The sequence below is a fragment of the Miscanthus floridulus genome, chromosome 18, assembly GCF_019320115.1.
Source record: "Miscanthus floridulus cultivar M001 chromosome 18, ASM1932011v1, whole genome shotgun sequence".
Lineage (NCBI taxonomy): Eukaryota > Viridiplantae > Streptophyta > Magnoliopsida > Poales > Poaceae > Miscanthus > Miscanthus floridulus.
In genome coordinates, this window is record NC_089597.1 from 129,231,430 (window position 1) to 129,247,127 (window position 15,698).

Sequence of the window (15,698 nt, forward strand, 5' to 3'; positions counted from 1 at the left end):
TCTAGCAAGCAATTCTATGGATGTAAAACAAGTATTGAATTGCTCAAAGTAAATACTCAAAGTAAGTGCTCAAAGTAAATAGGGAGAGAAAGGAACGCGGCGATGTTTTGCCGAGGTATCGGAGAGTCGCCACTCCCCACTAGTCCTCGTTGGAGCACCCGCGCAAGGGTGTAGCTCCCCCTTGATCCGCGCAAGGATCAAGTGCTCTCTACGGGTTGATTCTTCGACACTCCGTCATGGCGAATCACCCAAAGCCGCTCACAACTTGAGTTGGGTCACCCACAAGCTCCGCTGGGTGAACACCAAACTCCTAATCACCACCAAGCCGTCTAGGTGATGGCGATCACCAAGAGTAACAAGCACGAACTCTCACTTGACCACGCGAAGCCTAATGAGAAGATGGATGCACACTTTGCTACTCTTGATTTGCTAGTGAGGCTACTCTCTTGGATTCTCAAATCACAAACACCTCACTAGGACCTTGCTCTTCTTGGCACTCACAAACATGTTTCTCAGCTGTTGGAATGAGCAAAAGTCACTCCACTCACGAGTGGAGCTTCTATTTATAAGGCAGCCTGAAAAACGAACCGTTATGAGCTTCTGCGGGATGACCGGACGCTCTGGTCGTGATGACCGGACGCTCCGGTCAGTTCAACCCGTGAACCAGTAGTAAAGAGTCGACCGGACGCTGGCAGGGTCCGGTCAGCACTGACCGGACGCGTCCGGTCGCATAAAACCCTTACTGGAACCTTACTGGACTCGACCGGACGCTGAACCCTCAGGGTCCGGTCAGCACTGACCGGACGCGTCCGGTCACTCTTTCCCAAGTCTAGACCCTTACTGGAGTCGACCAGACGCTAGCCCTCAGCGTCCGGTCACACCAGACTTGATCACCTCAGTCAAACGAACTGACCGGACCCTGCGGCCAGCGTCCGGTCGCACCGGAGCCAGCGTCCGGTTAGTGTTTGACCCTCCATTCACTTCCAACTTTCGAACATATGTGAATGAAGTTTGCTCCAAAGGATCTTAGGCATTCATAGGAGCTACCTAGAGCTAGTTTAAACAAGTGTGCACCACACCTAACTCACTAGACTCAACTAGGTCAAGCTACCCGTTCATACCCCCCTTCATAGTACGTCCAAAGGAAAAACAAAGTCCTAAACTACTCTAAGTGTCTCTCCAACTTCAATCGACACTTAGAACTAGTTATCCTTAACCTTGTCGTCCATCCTTTGAAAACTGAAACGATTTCCATCGTAGGGGCATGACAACCTCGATTGCCCAACCGATCTCCATTACCATGACCTAACTTAATTGCCTCTGCAAAACACACGTTAGTCATAGTAATTTTGTATTGACATTAATCATCGAAATCCAACTAGGAGCCTAGATGCTTTCAATCATGCGTGCAACGTCAGCGTACATCAGCCGCGTTGCTTTTCTTCGGAGCGTCCGATCGTAAGAACGACTTAGCGTCCGATCACGCCACCGAGCACCGCCTCCTCTGGTTAGCATGACCGGACGCACAACTAGTGTCAGGTCACTGCATTCGGTCACTTCACTGCGCGCTCGGCCAGCCGCGCTGCACCTAGGGTTAGTGACCGGACGCGCAGGTCACTGTTGTGGCCTACGTCTGGTCAGGTGCCTGAGCTCCCTTTTCTTTTTCCAAGTCTAAAATGACTTTACCCTTGCTTCCAACTTGCTAACTTCAATGTGTAGAACTTGTGTGCACGTGTGTTAGTATTTTTTAAAGCATTTTACAAGGGTCAAAGTTAGCACACTAGGTTCCTAAATGCATATGCAAGAATCATGTCACCTAGTGGCACTCGATAAACCGTTTAGCCAAAGATTTCCCCTGTTTATAGTACGGCTATCAATCCTAAGTCACTCACACCCTCTATAGTGTCTTGAGTGCAAAACAAAAACCTATCATATACATTTGCCTTGATCATCTCGGTTTTTGTTTTTCTCTTTCTTCTTTTCCAAGTTGAGCACTTGATCATCATCAACACATGTCCATCTCCATCTCCATGGACCTCATCTTGCTCAATCACTTGGATTGCACCAACCTAGCTCATATCACACTCATGATAAAGGTTAGTGCTAGGTTTCATCAATTATCCAAAACCAAACTAGGGCTTTCAATCTCCTCCTTTTTGGTAATTGATGACAACCTATTTACAAAGATATTTAATGAAATCTTTTTGGATTCATGTTGCTTGCCCAAGCATATTACCATGTGTAAAGATTATGGACAAGTTTCATCAACCCAAATTGGTAGTATTAGCTCCCCCTACATATGTGCTAAGAGTTTGGATTTGAAAGCTTGCACATATGCATAGATTGGAAGTTTGGGAGAGTAATAGCTACCAAATGATGCTAAGGTGTAAAGAATGGACCTTTGAAGCGTGATACCAATCGGAGTTGCCATTTAAGCGGCGTGCAAAAAAGAGGACAATGGATGAAGAGCAACTCCAGCAATGGACCTTAAAACATGGCCCCTACTTTGGATTTGTGGGCCTCCCCTACTTTTAAGGGCCATGTTTTGTGAGCTCAACTCTAGCAATAGCCCTCAAATTAGGACTCTCAAATTCATTAAAACAGAGAATAACACGTATGACCCACTTGTCATTATCTTCTCTATCTTTATCCTTTGTCTTCTCCCCTATTGACAAACACGGCCATGGTGAGGGCGCGATTAGGAGGGTGCATGGACAGGAAGGGAAGGAGCTGTTGAGGGAGGTTATGGTTGCGTGGACAGGGGGGTGGTCGCCAAGGATGGGATTCGCTAGGAGGGGCTTCGGCTGGGAGCGGGGTGGCTCCAACGGGGAAGGCAAGGAGGGACAACGGGGAGGGGCGTCGTGGTTCGACGGGGAGGGTTGGGTGGCTCTGCCAGGAGATCATTGTGCTGGGAGAGGGGCACGCGGGCAGGCAAAGGGCGCACGCTTGAGGCACAGCTCTGGCGGGGAGGGCAACTAGGGGCATCGGGAAGGGGCAACGTGGCTCCAATGGGGACGCCCGGGAGGCTCCACCCAGGAGACCGCTGAACAGGGGAGGGCGCACGGACATGGGAGAGACCGTCGCACCGGGGAGAGGCACACAGATGTGGACGATCATCGTACCGGGGAGGGTGCGCGCGCTTGGGCGCTCAAGCGGACGAGGAAGATGTGTGGGAGGACCAACTGCCTAAAACGGTGATTTGTGGGCTTGGCCTTGGGTGCCCACTAAAATTTGAGGGCCCTAGTAGGGTCACGCTGGAACACAGTTTTTAAGCTAAGCACTCATATTTAGCTATAGGAGCTTAAGTAGGGACTCTGTTAGAGTTGCTCCTAACTGATATGGTTTGGATTTTGGATATCCAAGGTACTCTTTCGGTTGCTGCCATCTCAGATTACCTTGATCTCTGGGACCTGCTCTCAGAGGTGGTGATGCACCAAGATGTTGAGGATTCTCACATATACGACGATTCTCTAAACTGTAGTCTAGTGGTTATAAGAGCGTCAGTAGCACATCGGGTCTTGGGTTCTACTTGTCGTGGGAACGAATATTTTAGGATTTAACAACGTTGTGCTTTCAGTGGTAGATGACGTTCTTATCGACAACGAGGCGCATGTGGTGACTTTGTCAATCTCGAGGACCCAGTCTTCAAATATGCTCATAGATATAGGGTTTACGTGCGTGCGTTCATAGGAGTAAGTGTGCGTGCATTGTGAGTGCCTGAATTGTACTGTGTAATCGAAAAAAAGAAAAGAAAAATATGCTGCAAAATCCGCTTATAAAGGCTTGTTTATTGGTGTGGTGCAATTCAGACCGTGGAAAAAAATTTGCAGGACGTGGGCACCGTAGAAATGTAAATTTTTCTCTGTGGTCGGTTTGTCACAACAAATGCTAGACTGCTGATGGTCTCGCTCGTGGAGAGCTACCTCATCATGAACGCTGCATCTTATGCGATTGACCACTTGTTGGTAACTAGTGTCTTTGGAAGGCAAATGTGATTCGGCTTGCTGCATCTTCTGAGGACTAGTGGCACGAACTATAGAAAGTGTTCAAGGGTAAGTGCAAAAAGTGTCTTTGGAAGGCAAATGTGATTCGGCTTGCTGCGTCTTCTGAGGACTAGTGGCACGAACTATAGAAAGTGTTCAAGGGTAAGTGCAAAAAGTACTGACGTCGATCATAATTCTTGATGCTTGGTCAATCTAGAACCATCGGAATTCGGAACCGCTATATTATTTTTTAATTATGGAGGTCGTACAGTGGACGCTGCTCGGGAAGAGCTGCACTGCTGCAGCAATAGAGCATGGTCGGGGCTCCAGGTGTATCTCATCTAGCTTTCCTAGCGCGCGTATTGGAGGCTAGGCTGGGCTGTTGATGTCACTGGGCCAAGGTCGTGTGTATATTTAAAAGGAAAGGTGCGCGCCCCTTTGTAAAACTGTGAGTGTGTTAGATTTGTGTGTGTTCTAAAACCTTTTTTTTTAATATAGGATACGTAGCTCTTCTACATGTTCAAGGAAAAAAAATCATCAAATCAGTATTAGTCAGTATTAGGCCTCACGCAAGACGAAAGGAACTGGCTGACCTCTCGTAGCCGAGGTCCCCCAGCGTGTAGTTTAGTTGAGATACTGCACAATTCACTGATTCTGCTAACGATAGAGAAACTGGAATCACTATCAAACTACTGGAGTCTTGCGAATGACATCAGTACTCACATGAGGTACAACGTTCCATTACCTGACCATGTACAGCGTACAGCGTGTACTACTTGAGATACATGTAGCACCCTGTCAAAATGGAAAACTTCGACAGTTAACTGAAGTCCATGCTCCCCAATGATCAAACATAGCATAGCCGTGCTTCGGCGATGTGCATTATGGGCAACAGCTACATTACATACATCATGATTGGAAGAGAGTAACAGTTGCAATATATCCATTTTTCATCACCTATTAACCAATAAAATAACACGATGTCACATCTGATATACACAGGGAAAAGAGATTTGGAGTGCGATCGAATAACACCCACCTCGAAAGCAATATTCTGATATCCATATACAAAAGTCGATCCAAATGGATTGTTCATGGAGCCTTGTGTCTGGATTGCAGCTCGGCCACAATCACCGAGAATCTCCTAATACAGTAAAACCAAGGGTTGTTAAAAGGACAGAAAAATATATAACATATAAGCATGCAATAAGATAGCATATTGACACTCGAAGCGTTGCTAGATTGATAATACAGCTTAGACCAATATCTACTTAAAAGGTAAGTGCTCTAGAAAAAGCAAAAGCAAAGCTGACATTCTTAGTGCAAGAACATTAGTGTGATTATGCTAACAACCCAACTATGCAAAATAAAACCTAGTAGATCATTTTATGTCATAAGTTTACCATTCACTATTTAACAAGGATGAAAAGGACTCATGAAAGTAATCCATGAAGCCAATGAAACAAGATGCAAAAAGGGGTGTGCAGAAATTGTAACAAATGGCATTTCAAAGCAAAGATGATAACTTTAGAACTACAAGGCAAAAATCAAACGGCATTCTGAAGCCAAATAAAGACATCAAGGAGACAAGGACTACCAGTGGTACCATCAGCAGGTGTTAATAAGTTATGTAAAACACCATACCTTAACTTGTTCCCATTTTGTACTAGGCGTCATGCAATTTTTTGAGACATTACCGGGCTGACATGTACCTTCAGCTGAAAAAAGACCAGATGGATGATTGGATTGGATTATTCCATCACAATAAAACTATTTTTTTATTACAAGTACGTAGTCCAGACCTTCAGCATCATATATAACAAAGTTGCATTTCTTATATGAATTGAAATCTGAGTGGCCAGGGAAGTTTGTATGCAAAACAAACTTCTTTATCCTATGTGTCTGCAAGGACAATAAACTGTCAATATGCTATTTAAAATCCAAGCCAATAAAAAGAAGCTATTTACAGTGTTACACAATCCTAGTGTGATGAAATACTCCACACCTGTCCATCAAATAAGATATCAATTCCACGCGAGAAGTAGTTGTAGAAATAATCTCCACAAAGGGTTGTCCGAGGCCGGGGTTCTGATGCAGAGTGTATGACCATTTGGTCCACCTTACAAGATGGGAGAACAAACATAGTTAGCATTGCAGTTGAGAATGCACCAATAATTCCAGGGAGAATGTCATTCCTTTATATTGATCTTTACCAAACAAAACTTAACCATATGTCGCAGAAATACGGATTAATCTCATGCTCTCAATAGTTCTGTATAGACTAAAATGTTATCTAAATGCTTCCATGAGTAAGCAAAAAAAGTAAATTCACAAGGAAACCAGTTCAGCTTAGCTTATGTCATATGTTAAATAATGTTGGCAATTCAAAGAAATACATATATTATGTGAAATCTTTACTCTGATGCCTCAATTAAAACTGACCTGCTTCTGATGGATACCACAAGGACGACCCAAGTCAGTCCAGACATCCTGCAAAAGAAATTCAAGTAGAAGACAAATCTGGGCCAATGTAAAGTTATATTTTTACTTCAGCAAATAGATATGTGATGTACCTGTGGTGATGCACCAAAAGGAATATGTTGCCCCCCTATTGTGAACCAAAGTTCTTCACCAAGCTGAAAACAAGTATAAGAAAATGTTTACTCCACTGGTAAGACTTGGTAAGAGTCGTAAGACAAACAACATACAGAAATCATAACTTATTCATATACACGAAGAAGATACCAGTCGTTGTATGATTCTCACTCGTGCAACAAACAACAAATCAAAAAAAATTATTCAACATTAAAAAAGAGTCTAAAACAAACGTGTAATTGAAAGGCAAATCCCACGACCAGCTTTTTGTTTATTTTCTTTCGCTTGTTGGTTTCATACATTGTCTAAGAAAAGAGGTGCCTGGGTGGGTGGGGACAGGACTGGAGAGCTAAGAGGTAAAACTAGATAGTCTGGATCACTTGGATTATGAAACATCAAAATATGTTTACAGCTTCAACAAAACCAGTAAGCTGGAAACATTATCAATAAACTAAAAACATAGCATACCTTCGCGTGCACCTCCTCCATATACAGGCTGCCTGCAGGCAGTGCAGGTACAACTGCTTTGTCCATCAAAGATCCAACCCCAACCTTGCTATCTGTCGAGCTATCATATATACAAACCCGGCAAGTAACAGGGGTTGTTCCGTCTGGGAATTCCAGGGGCAAATCTGCCACTGCCATAGCAATTATAGAAGTGAGGTAGGATGTTACGTAAATATGGGTACTAATAGAACATTCACAACTGAATTGCCTCTGAGGTAGAATACCTTCCCCATTGGTGAATAGATTTGTATATTGGCTGGGAATAGGGAAAGCGAAGGATAAACCCTACAAAAGCTTACCAGTAAGACAAACCCACCAACAGACCAAGGGAAAGAAAACAAGATGAACTGCGAAAGAGGGGAAAAACAGAGCTATTTTTCATGACATACTGGGTAGAACAACGTATAAATTCCCCTCTCTTTGTCGTATATACCAGGGAAAGTTGGTCCAAAGAGTGCATACACAGCGGCAAAAGTGGCTAATGTTGACGGGCCACTGAAAGTGAAAAACAGAATGATCAGTAACACCACACAACCTTGCGCTGAAGGGTTAATGTAAATGAGCGCAACAACATATCTGAACAGGATTTATTTGAGTACTTCCACTGTTTCACACAGATTTAACAATGAAAAATCATGATCGCGAAGATCCTTACCCAATTAAAGCTGTCGCATATCGCAATTGCAATCTCTTAACATCATAAATTTCTACAAGACGGAGCCTCTGCAAGGATAATATACAAAGCATATAAGTTTAGTAATTCTGAAGCCTGAAAACAAGTTTCATTTCCACACAGCACACATTCTCAAAGATTCTTTTCCCCATATACATAAATTAGAATTATTAACCATGATGAGTTCCTTTTCTCAATTACCCACGTTATATTTCCTATATTTCAAGCATAACACACTAAAAAACAACAGCAGCTAACCCTTTTAGCCACAAGAGTTGGGGTATCCTAATGCAGAACACATTCCAGTTTGATTTTGCAAAAGTGGTCCGCTATATAGTCTTAATTAATCTCCACGAGCAACTGATTTCTCATGCATTCAATGCTGGCTGTTTCAAAATAAAAAAAAATGCCTAAAATGTAACAAATTAACCCCGAGCATACCTGCGACCAAGGATCAAAGCGTAGGTGAAATCCATGGTCCGGAAAGCTAATGACAAAGTCCAGCTTGAGAGGCTCCTGAAGACACAGAACCAACAACACCGATCAGTTAAGAATATTTTGGTAACCCTGGCATCCAACAAACTCGTGCACCTCGTCTCACAAACCTCGTCGAAGTACTTCACGTGCACAACGTCGTAGATATTCGGCTGGCGCTCTATCTGTGCAAAGGCATCGGAGATCGCCATCCCTGCACCGATTGCGACCTCCCAAGTCAGAATTGGCTCAAAGTTTGAAAATTTAGCTAACCTCTTGCTTAAAAAAACAAGTCATTTTTCCCTCCCGTCCAAACCGAGAGGAAAGCAAAGGAAGCAACCAACGACCGCCGATGCCTGACGGGGCGGCGGGCGGTGGGTGCTTAGGGTTCTCACCGAGGGTGAAGGGGCCGACGCCGAGGCCGGGGCGGAGGTCGAGCGTGATGGCTCCCATTGCTGTACCCTCGCACCGTCGCCGCACCGGCACCGTCCCCTGGGACGGCATCCCAACCGCCGTCCCCGCCGCCGCCGCCGCGGCGGCGCCGCCAACCCCCGTCATCGCCGGGGACCTCTGTGCCTGCATCCTGGTGCCCACCTCGCGGCCCCCCTCCTTCCTCCTCGACGGTTTATTCCTCGGCGTGCTGCTGGGTTCGATCCGATGGGATTCGCGTGGGATTGCGTCTACTCCACCACCATCTCGCGCGGTGCGGGCTTAGCTTAACGAGAAACCAACGCGGGAGTTGGCTTCGTATGACACGCGGGTCCGGAGCCGTCAGTGGCGGTAGCCTACAAGTGGGGCCCGGATGTCGGCGGGAGGATCGCCGTGTGCACCTGCGTCGTCGCCTCGGGCCCTTTTGCGCCGGATTACGTGCGACGGAGGAGGAACCCGTCGCGCGGCAAATAGGTGGCCGGCGGGACACGTGGCGGATTCGGAGCGGAGGGCACTGCTGTTTGCTGCGAGCGGTGAGTCGCGTAGGTTAGCTTCTGCTTCTATGGTTGCTTCTTGTTCGGAGTTCACGTTTACACGACAGGATCGGCTCCGAGTTGAGGACGCTAAGAACTCTGAATTTTTAGCTTAACACCGAAAGGGATTCAGACATCCGACTAACATTGAACGGCTGAGATCGGTTTCAAATTTCACACTGAATATGTAATCCGTGTCGATTATACAAACTTGGATCAACCCACACATCAAAATTGGATGGCAGCTTTGATGGTGCCAGCTCAATTCGTCAATTTTCAACCTGAACATCCGGATTCCAGATTCCAGGGGGGGAGTAACTAGAGAAAACTTAAAAATGCAGCAGAAAAGCCAACGAAAAACAGGGGAGGTGCGGCTCGTCAGTTTAAACTGCATGACAAAGATAGCATAGTTCCATTTTATGACAGCAAACATCACTTGAATATGCAGTAGATGAAGAGCACTGGGTTATCAGAAAAAGCAAATGAGAAGCATGGATGGAGTCCAGTAATTTTCATTCTTATTTCTCGTACAACTCAATTAAACAGGAAGTGATTTGGAACTCTGGAAGTTCTGCCCCCGCTCGCAGGACTCTTGTTTACTGGTCCTCCTTGCCATAATTGTAGATGATCTCGATCTACAAGACACAATTGCCATTAGTACAACATTTTGGTGTACAGAATCTACTACCCAAAGACAGTTTAGCAATGCTAAATGCTTGAGCCAGAATAAGATAATGTCGCCATTGAAAATGAAGTCATTTTGTAAACTCTATGCGATACATAGTAGAGGAAATCCTGTTATGAAAAACTACCTTTGCGAGCAAATCAGTATGGGAGGGTTAATGTGGCCATAGAAGATGAAGTCGTTTTGTAAAATCTAAGCCAGTAGCCCAGTAATATGATAATATGCAGCAGATGTTTGGCACGGTTCACCCCATCACGTCCAAGTAGAGAATATTCAGTTATGAAATACTCCTTCCATTCCAAAATATAAGCAATGTACTTTTCTAGATGCATAGTTTTTGCTATGCACTTAGATATACACTATGTCAAGATACGTAGTAAAAGCAATGTATCTAGAAAAGCCAAAATGTCTTATAACTTGGAACGGAGGGAGTAATTGTAAAACTAACTACCTTTGTGAGCAAATCAGTTGAAGTTCCTAACATGAATTTACAGTTTTGGCCAAAGCACTACAAATAATAATCCATTAACGATAAATAATAATTCTAGCTCTCTTATCCATTGAGAAATTACAGATGAAACCTTAAGTACTGCTGCATTTTTTGCGTTCAAATTAGGTTAGCTTAAACTATGAACAGTGTACCTTGTTTAGGCAATCACAGGAGGAAAGAAAAATCAAGTATAATATTATGAATGATAAGCATTGTGGTGAATCAAATTAGCATAATGCAAATACATTACATAGCATAAAGAGCAATGTAATCTATGATCTTACCCCTTGAGGAGGAGGGGGGTTTCTTGTGAATTTACTGCCACCTGGTGCCCATGGAACTGCAGAGATAAGAGGCATATAGAGATTATTAGGCTTTAGCATTCCCGTAGAGACTTCACCTCAAAAAATTGGTAATTCATACACATTAGCACAATCATTGTATCTAAGATTAAAACGTTGACGTCAATCAATTACAACTAACTTTTCAACTGTATCTCAGAAAAAAATGCTAGTATCTCAGAAAAAAAATGCTAGTATCTTCCAGCGTATTTGTTGTGGCCACTCATTGCTAAACAGAGGCATCAACATCAGGAACAGAAGAAATTGGTAAGTCAGACACTTAGGCTGAAGCCTTACAACAGAATTACAATACCGAATACCCACAAAAAATACAGCAGGTAGCAGCTTGCATATTTACTAATTAATCCATAACCATCGGTGTTACTAGGGCTGAACAAAGTTGTTCTTTTTTCAAACTGTTGGTACATCAAGTGTAAGCAAATGTAGCTGGGAAAGAGAAGAAGGATTGCATCCCAGTTAACTAAACTCTAGGCATTGAAAGGTCTTGACCAAAACGAAAAGTGTGGTTATCACTGCAAGAATTCTGAAAACTTCACTATGACGTTGATTACTCAATATGAAATGTTCTATCCAAACAAAATGTTAGTGCCAGCCTACATGATTTGATGCCAAACATTCAGTGCACAAAAAAGACCAGGATGACAAGAGAAAGCTTACCAATGTAGGGATCGGGGTGCTGGAAGTTCCTGTACTGAGCCTCCGCATCATCGATGAGCCTATCGATCACGTCCAGGTTATCCTGCACCACCACCCCACACAAAATCCAACATCATGGCTCACAGTCACAGCACCACACAGAAATCATCACCAAACGTAACTTGCGAGTTTCGATCGAGGTGTGAAAAAAGGGTCAGCAGGAGGAGGCCTTACCACGTGTCGGTTGGCCTCGAACTTGTCCCGGAGATCCGACGCCTGCGCGCGAGAGGGAGCACGAGGTCAGATCCGTCCGCGAGCGGGGAGGGAGATCGAGATCGAGAGGGAGAGGGAGAGGGAGGCGGAGGGGGGAAATGGGGGGGACTGACGTCCTGGTAGAAGAGGTGGCGGTGGACGGCCCAGTTGAGCGTGTCCTTGAGCGCCCTGCGGTAGAGCAGGCGCACCCGTTCCTTCTGCGCCGCCCGCCGCGCCAGGTACCCTGCCGTCGACGCCATAGACCTCGCCGCCGCCGCTCTGCTCCTTTCCTTCTCTCTCCTCTCGATGCAGTAGTCGGGTTGGGGGATTGGGGATCGGATTCGGACGGGGTCACGGTCTCGCAGGTGTGTATGGGCTGTTTGGACTGGATCGGCCACTTCTCGGACAATGGGCTGCAAGCCCACTTGGGCCCATTTTGTTGCCCATGCCTTTTCTTTTTGGTCCACTCAAAAAACTTATACTTTCCTTTCTTCCCTCTGTGGCTCTGTGCAGTGTGCACACCTCTTTTTTGGACTATTTCAATGTGCTTTTAAAAATATTTTTATTTATATCCATGTAGCGTGTGGAATATGGCAAAAATATTGTATAACTAACAGTGGTTGAACATTGGCACCAAATGACCAAATAGGGAGGAAAACGGAGTATTAAAAAATCCAAATATTTCACCTCTAGTCAAGCTGACCCTGTAACATCAATTGCTTCTTTATTTGCCAAATTGTGGCGGTGTTCTCACAGCCAGCCAGCTCGCCACACACAGTACTTAGCTTTGGTGTGTAGGTGCATATATGAAGTTCTGAAGATAGGATATTATGAGGATTGAGAGTTCAAATTTCTCAACTCATAGTCAATGGCATATGTAGTGCACTTCTTTGCAACATATGATAAACAAGAGGCGCACTACTAGCTACAGTTGACTGAAAACTCTGCATATGTCATGTAATAAAACTAGACAAGAACCATAGGCCCATCTGGAGTATCCTTCCGTTACTATTTCCACATTACCTGCTTTCAAAGAAAACCGCGGTTTGTATTCGTATGCATTGACCAAGTCAAAATTGTTGATATATTATGGGCTTGGCCTATATAATATTTAATAAATTAAATAAAATTCTATGCAGCCTGTTCAGCAGCCTGTATTCGGCTTATAAGCCTTGGCTTATCAGCCAACGAACAATATTTTTCTCTCACACCAAACCAGCCATCAGTACTTTCAGCCATGGCTTATAAGCCAATCTAGCCAAAACGATTTACTCCTGAGGAGGAGCAAAAGTTTTTGGCTGTCGATAACCTGTTTTGAGGCACCGTGATTAGTGCACTTCATAGTAAGTATAAGAAAAACTACATATCTTACACATCAGGCAAAGAATTATAGGATGCTCTTGAGGCAAAGTTTGGAGTTTCTGATGCTGGTAGAGAGTTGTACCTTATGGAGCAGTTGTATGACTACAAAATGGTTGAAAATCGTTCTGTAGTGGAACAGACTCATGAGATACAGACGCTAGCAAAGGAACTAGAACATTTTCTATGTTTGTTGCCCGACAAGTTTGTGGCCGGCGGTATAATTGCTAAGCTGCCACCTTCTTGGAGGGATTTTGCTACTTCTCTAAAATACAAGAGGCAAGAGTTTAGCGTGGCTGAGCTTATTGGATCTCTTGATGTTGAGGAGAGGGCGAGAGCAAAAGACAATCGTGAAAAAGGAGTTGAGTCTTCCGCTGCCAATATGGTGCAGAAGAAAAACTCATTTGCATCCCGTAATAAAAAGAAGAAGAACATGCAAGAGAACAACAATACAAAGCCTAAGCAAACTGCTGAGTTTAAGAAGAAAAACAACAAAAAATGTGGAGGTTGTTTTGTTTGCGGGAGTGATGAGCATTGGGCAAGTGCGTGCCCAGACCATAAATATATGCAAGAAAAAAAATCAGCAAACGTGGTGATTAGCGAGACTGGAGGAGAAACATCTGGGTATGGTAATTCTTTACCTTTTGTTCTTTCAGTTTGTCTTTCACCTGAGTGGTGGATGGATAGCGGTGCTAATATTCATATGTGTGCTAATATTTCTTTGTTTACTTTCTATCAGGCCGGCGGGACTAGAGCCTTGCTGATGGGAAACGGTTCGCATGCGCGTGTTCTTGGTGTTGGTACGATCGTTCTGAAGTTTACTTCGAGAAAGACGGTGCTATTAAAGAACGTGTAGCATGTCCCATCCATCAATAAAAATCTTGTTAGCGGTTCTCAAATGTGTCGCGATGGCTTTAAAATTGTGCTTGAGTCTAATAAGTGTGTTGTGTCGAGAGATGGAACATTTGTTGAAAAAGGTTATGATTACTGAGGCTTGTTCCGCTTATCTTTGCTTAATGATGTGTGTAATAAAGTAGTGAACAATGTTAATGTTTCGGATGAGTCAAATATATGGCATTCACGACTTTGTCACATTAATTTTGACTATCTCACGCGGCTTGCAAATCTGAATTTAATCTCGAAATTTAACTTAGTCAAAGATTCTAAGTGCCAGGTGTGTGTGCAATCGAAGGCGCAAGCCTCACAAGGCTACTGAGAAGAGGAGCTTGGCACCATTAGAACTCGTTCATTCTGATTTATGCGAAATGAATGGCGAATTGACTAAAGGCGGTAAACGATACTTCATGATATTTATAGATGATTATACTAGATCTTGCTACGTGTATTTATTAAAAGCTAAAGATGAAGCGTTGCATTATTTTAAAGTCTATAAAGCTGAGATAGAAAATCAACTTGAGAAGAAAATCAAACGTTTGTGGTCTGATCGCGGGGGAGAATATTTCTTAAATGAATTTTCTGAGTTTTGCGCGGTACATGAAATTATTCATGAGAGGACGCCACCATACTCACCATAGTCCAATGGGATTACAGAGAGAAAGAACCGCACTCTAACTGATTTGGTTAATGCCATGTTAGAGACTGCGAGACTATCTAAGGAATGGTGGGGTCAGGCTATATTGACAGCGTGTCATGTCTTGAATAGGGTGCCCATAAAGAATAAGAAATTACACCATTCGAGGAAAAAGAGATTAAATCTCTGTTACCTGTGAACTTAGGGTTGTTTGGCAAAGGTGAATGTGCCAATAAATAAAAAGCGAAAGCTTAGACCAAAGACTGTTGATTGTGTTTTTCTTGTTTATGCTATTCACAGCGTGAGTTATAGATTTTTAATTATAAATTCTAGTGTTCCTGAGATGGTTGTTGATACAATCATGGAATCTAAAGACGCTATATTTTTTAGAATGAATTTCTCATGAAAAATACACCTAACACGACTGGTCTTGAATTTATAATTCCCTATGAGCATAAAAATTTTACTCCGATAGAATAAATTGAGGAACCCTATATGTAAAATTCTGAGGAGGATGACACTATAGTCACTAGAAAAAGTAAGAGACAGATGACTGCAAAGTCTTTTGGTGATGACTATATTGTGTACCATGTGGATGACACACCAACGACCATTGAAGAGGCATATTCCTCTCCTGATGTTGACTTATGCAAGGAAACAGTACGGAGTAAGATGGATTCTATTATGTCTAATGAAACTTGAGAAATAGTTGATCGTCCTATGGGTGCAAGCCTATAGGGTGCAAATGGGTGTTCAAGAAAAAGCTTAGGCCTGATGGTGCTATCGAGAGGTACAAGGCAAGACTTATAGCCAAGGGTTATACTTAAATGGAAGGTGAGGATTTCTTTGATACTTATTCACCGGTTGCCCGATTGACTACAATTCAAGTTTTGCTTTCCCTAGCAGCCCCTTATGGCCTTATCGTTCATCAAATAGACATTAAGACATCTTTCCTAAACGAAAAGTTAGAGGAGGAGATCTATATGGATCAGCCGGATGGCTTTGTAGCAAATGGTCAAGAAGATAAGGTGTGTAAATTATTAAAGTCATTATATGGCCTAAAACAAGCTCCTAAGCAGTGGCATGAGAAGTTCGACTGAACTCTAATATCCGCTAGCTTTGTTGTGAATAAAGCTGATAAATGTGTGTACTATCGGTATGGTAGGGGTAAAGTAGTTATTTTGTGGTT

General features: G+C 43.6%; 2 protein-coding genes across 3 annotated transcripts; both read right to left on the reverse strand.

The window, feature by feature from the left end:
• Positions 1-4,702: 4,702 nt before the first annotated feature.
• LOC136520922 (PHAF1 protein At3g51130-like) lies at positions 4,703-9,074 on the reverse strand. Of its 2 annotated transcripts, none has more exons than XM_066514601.1 (14): positions 8,628-9,074; positions 8,364-8,446; positions 8,200-8,274; positions 7,741-7,808; positions 7,475-7,580; positions 7,310-7,370; positions 7,047-7,216; positions 6,557-6,619; positions 6,426-6,473; positions 5,989-6,102; positions 5,786-5,885; positions 5,628-5,701; positions 5,023-5,124; positions 4,703-4,940 (listed from the first exon to the last, which is right to left on the reverse strand). In XM_066514601.1, the coding sequence occupies exons 1-14, from the start codon at positions 8,812-8,814 to the stop codon at positions 4,893-4,895; spliced, it is 1,299 nt and encodes a 432-aa protein (XP_066370698.1). In that variant the 5' UTR covers positions 8,815-9,074; the 3' UTR covers positions 4,703-4,892. The 2 variants fall into 2 exon arrangements, with proteins under 2 accessions (XP_066370698.1, XP_066370697.1); XM_066514600.1 differs by having other exon boundaries at positions 5,023-5,127; positions 8,628-9,072.
• A 498-nt stretch (positions 9,075-9,572) lies between these two features.
• On the reverse strand, positions 9,573-11,965 carry LOC136522025 (NADH dehydrogenase [ubiquinone] 1 beta subcomplex subunit 9-like). Its single transcript, XM_066515808.1, has 5 exons — positions 11,754-11,965; positions 11,602-11,643; positions 11,389-11,470; positions 10,654-10,709; positions 9,573-9,829 (listed from the first exon to the last, which is right to left on the reverse strand). Exons 1-5 carry the CDS (start codon positions 11,877-11,879, stop codon positions 9,791-9,793), a joined length of 345 nt encoding a protein of 114 aa, XP_066371905.1. The 5' UTR covers positions 11,880-11,965; the 3' UTR covers positions 9,573-9,790.
• Positions 11,966-15,698: the final 3,733 nt, after the last annotated feature.

What these genes read in the sequence shown, in the direction of transcription:
- LOC136520922 (XM_066514600.1), bottom strand. Translation starts at nt 8,814, where the DNA reads ATGCAGGCACAGAGGTCCCCGGCGATGACGGGGGTTGGCGGCGCCGCC. An exon ending in TGTTATATATGATGCTGAAG is followed by an intron (nt 5,702 to 5,785) that starts GTCTGGACTACG and finishes GTCTTTTTTCAG; the next exon opens with CTGAAGGTACATGTCAGCCC. An exon ending in CAAAATGGGAACAAGTTAAG is followed by an intron (nt 5,128 to 5,627) that starts GTATGGTGTTTT and finishes TTACTGTATTAG; the next exon opens with GAGATTCTCGGTGATTGTGG.
- LOC136522025 (XM_066515808.1), bottom strand. Translation starts at nt 11,879, where the DNA reads ATGGCGTCGACGGCAGGGTACCTGGCGCGGCGGGCGGCGCAGAAGGAA. An exon ending in TCGAGGCCAACCGACACGTG is followed by an intron (nt 11,471 to 11,601) that starts GTAAGGCCTCCT and finishes GTGGTGGTGCAG; the next exon opens with GATAACCTGGACGTGATCGA. An exon ending in GCACCCCGATCCCTACATTG is followed by an intron (nt 10,710 to 11,388) that starts GTAAGCTTTCTC and finishes TTATCTCTGCAG; the next exon opens with TTCCATGGGCACCAGGTGGC.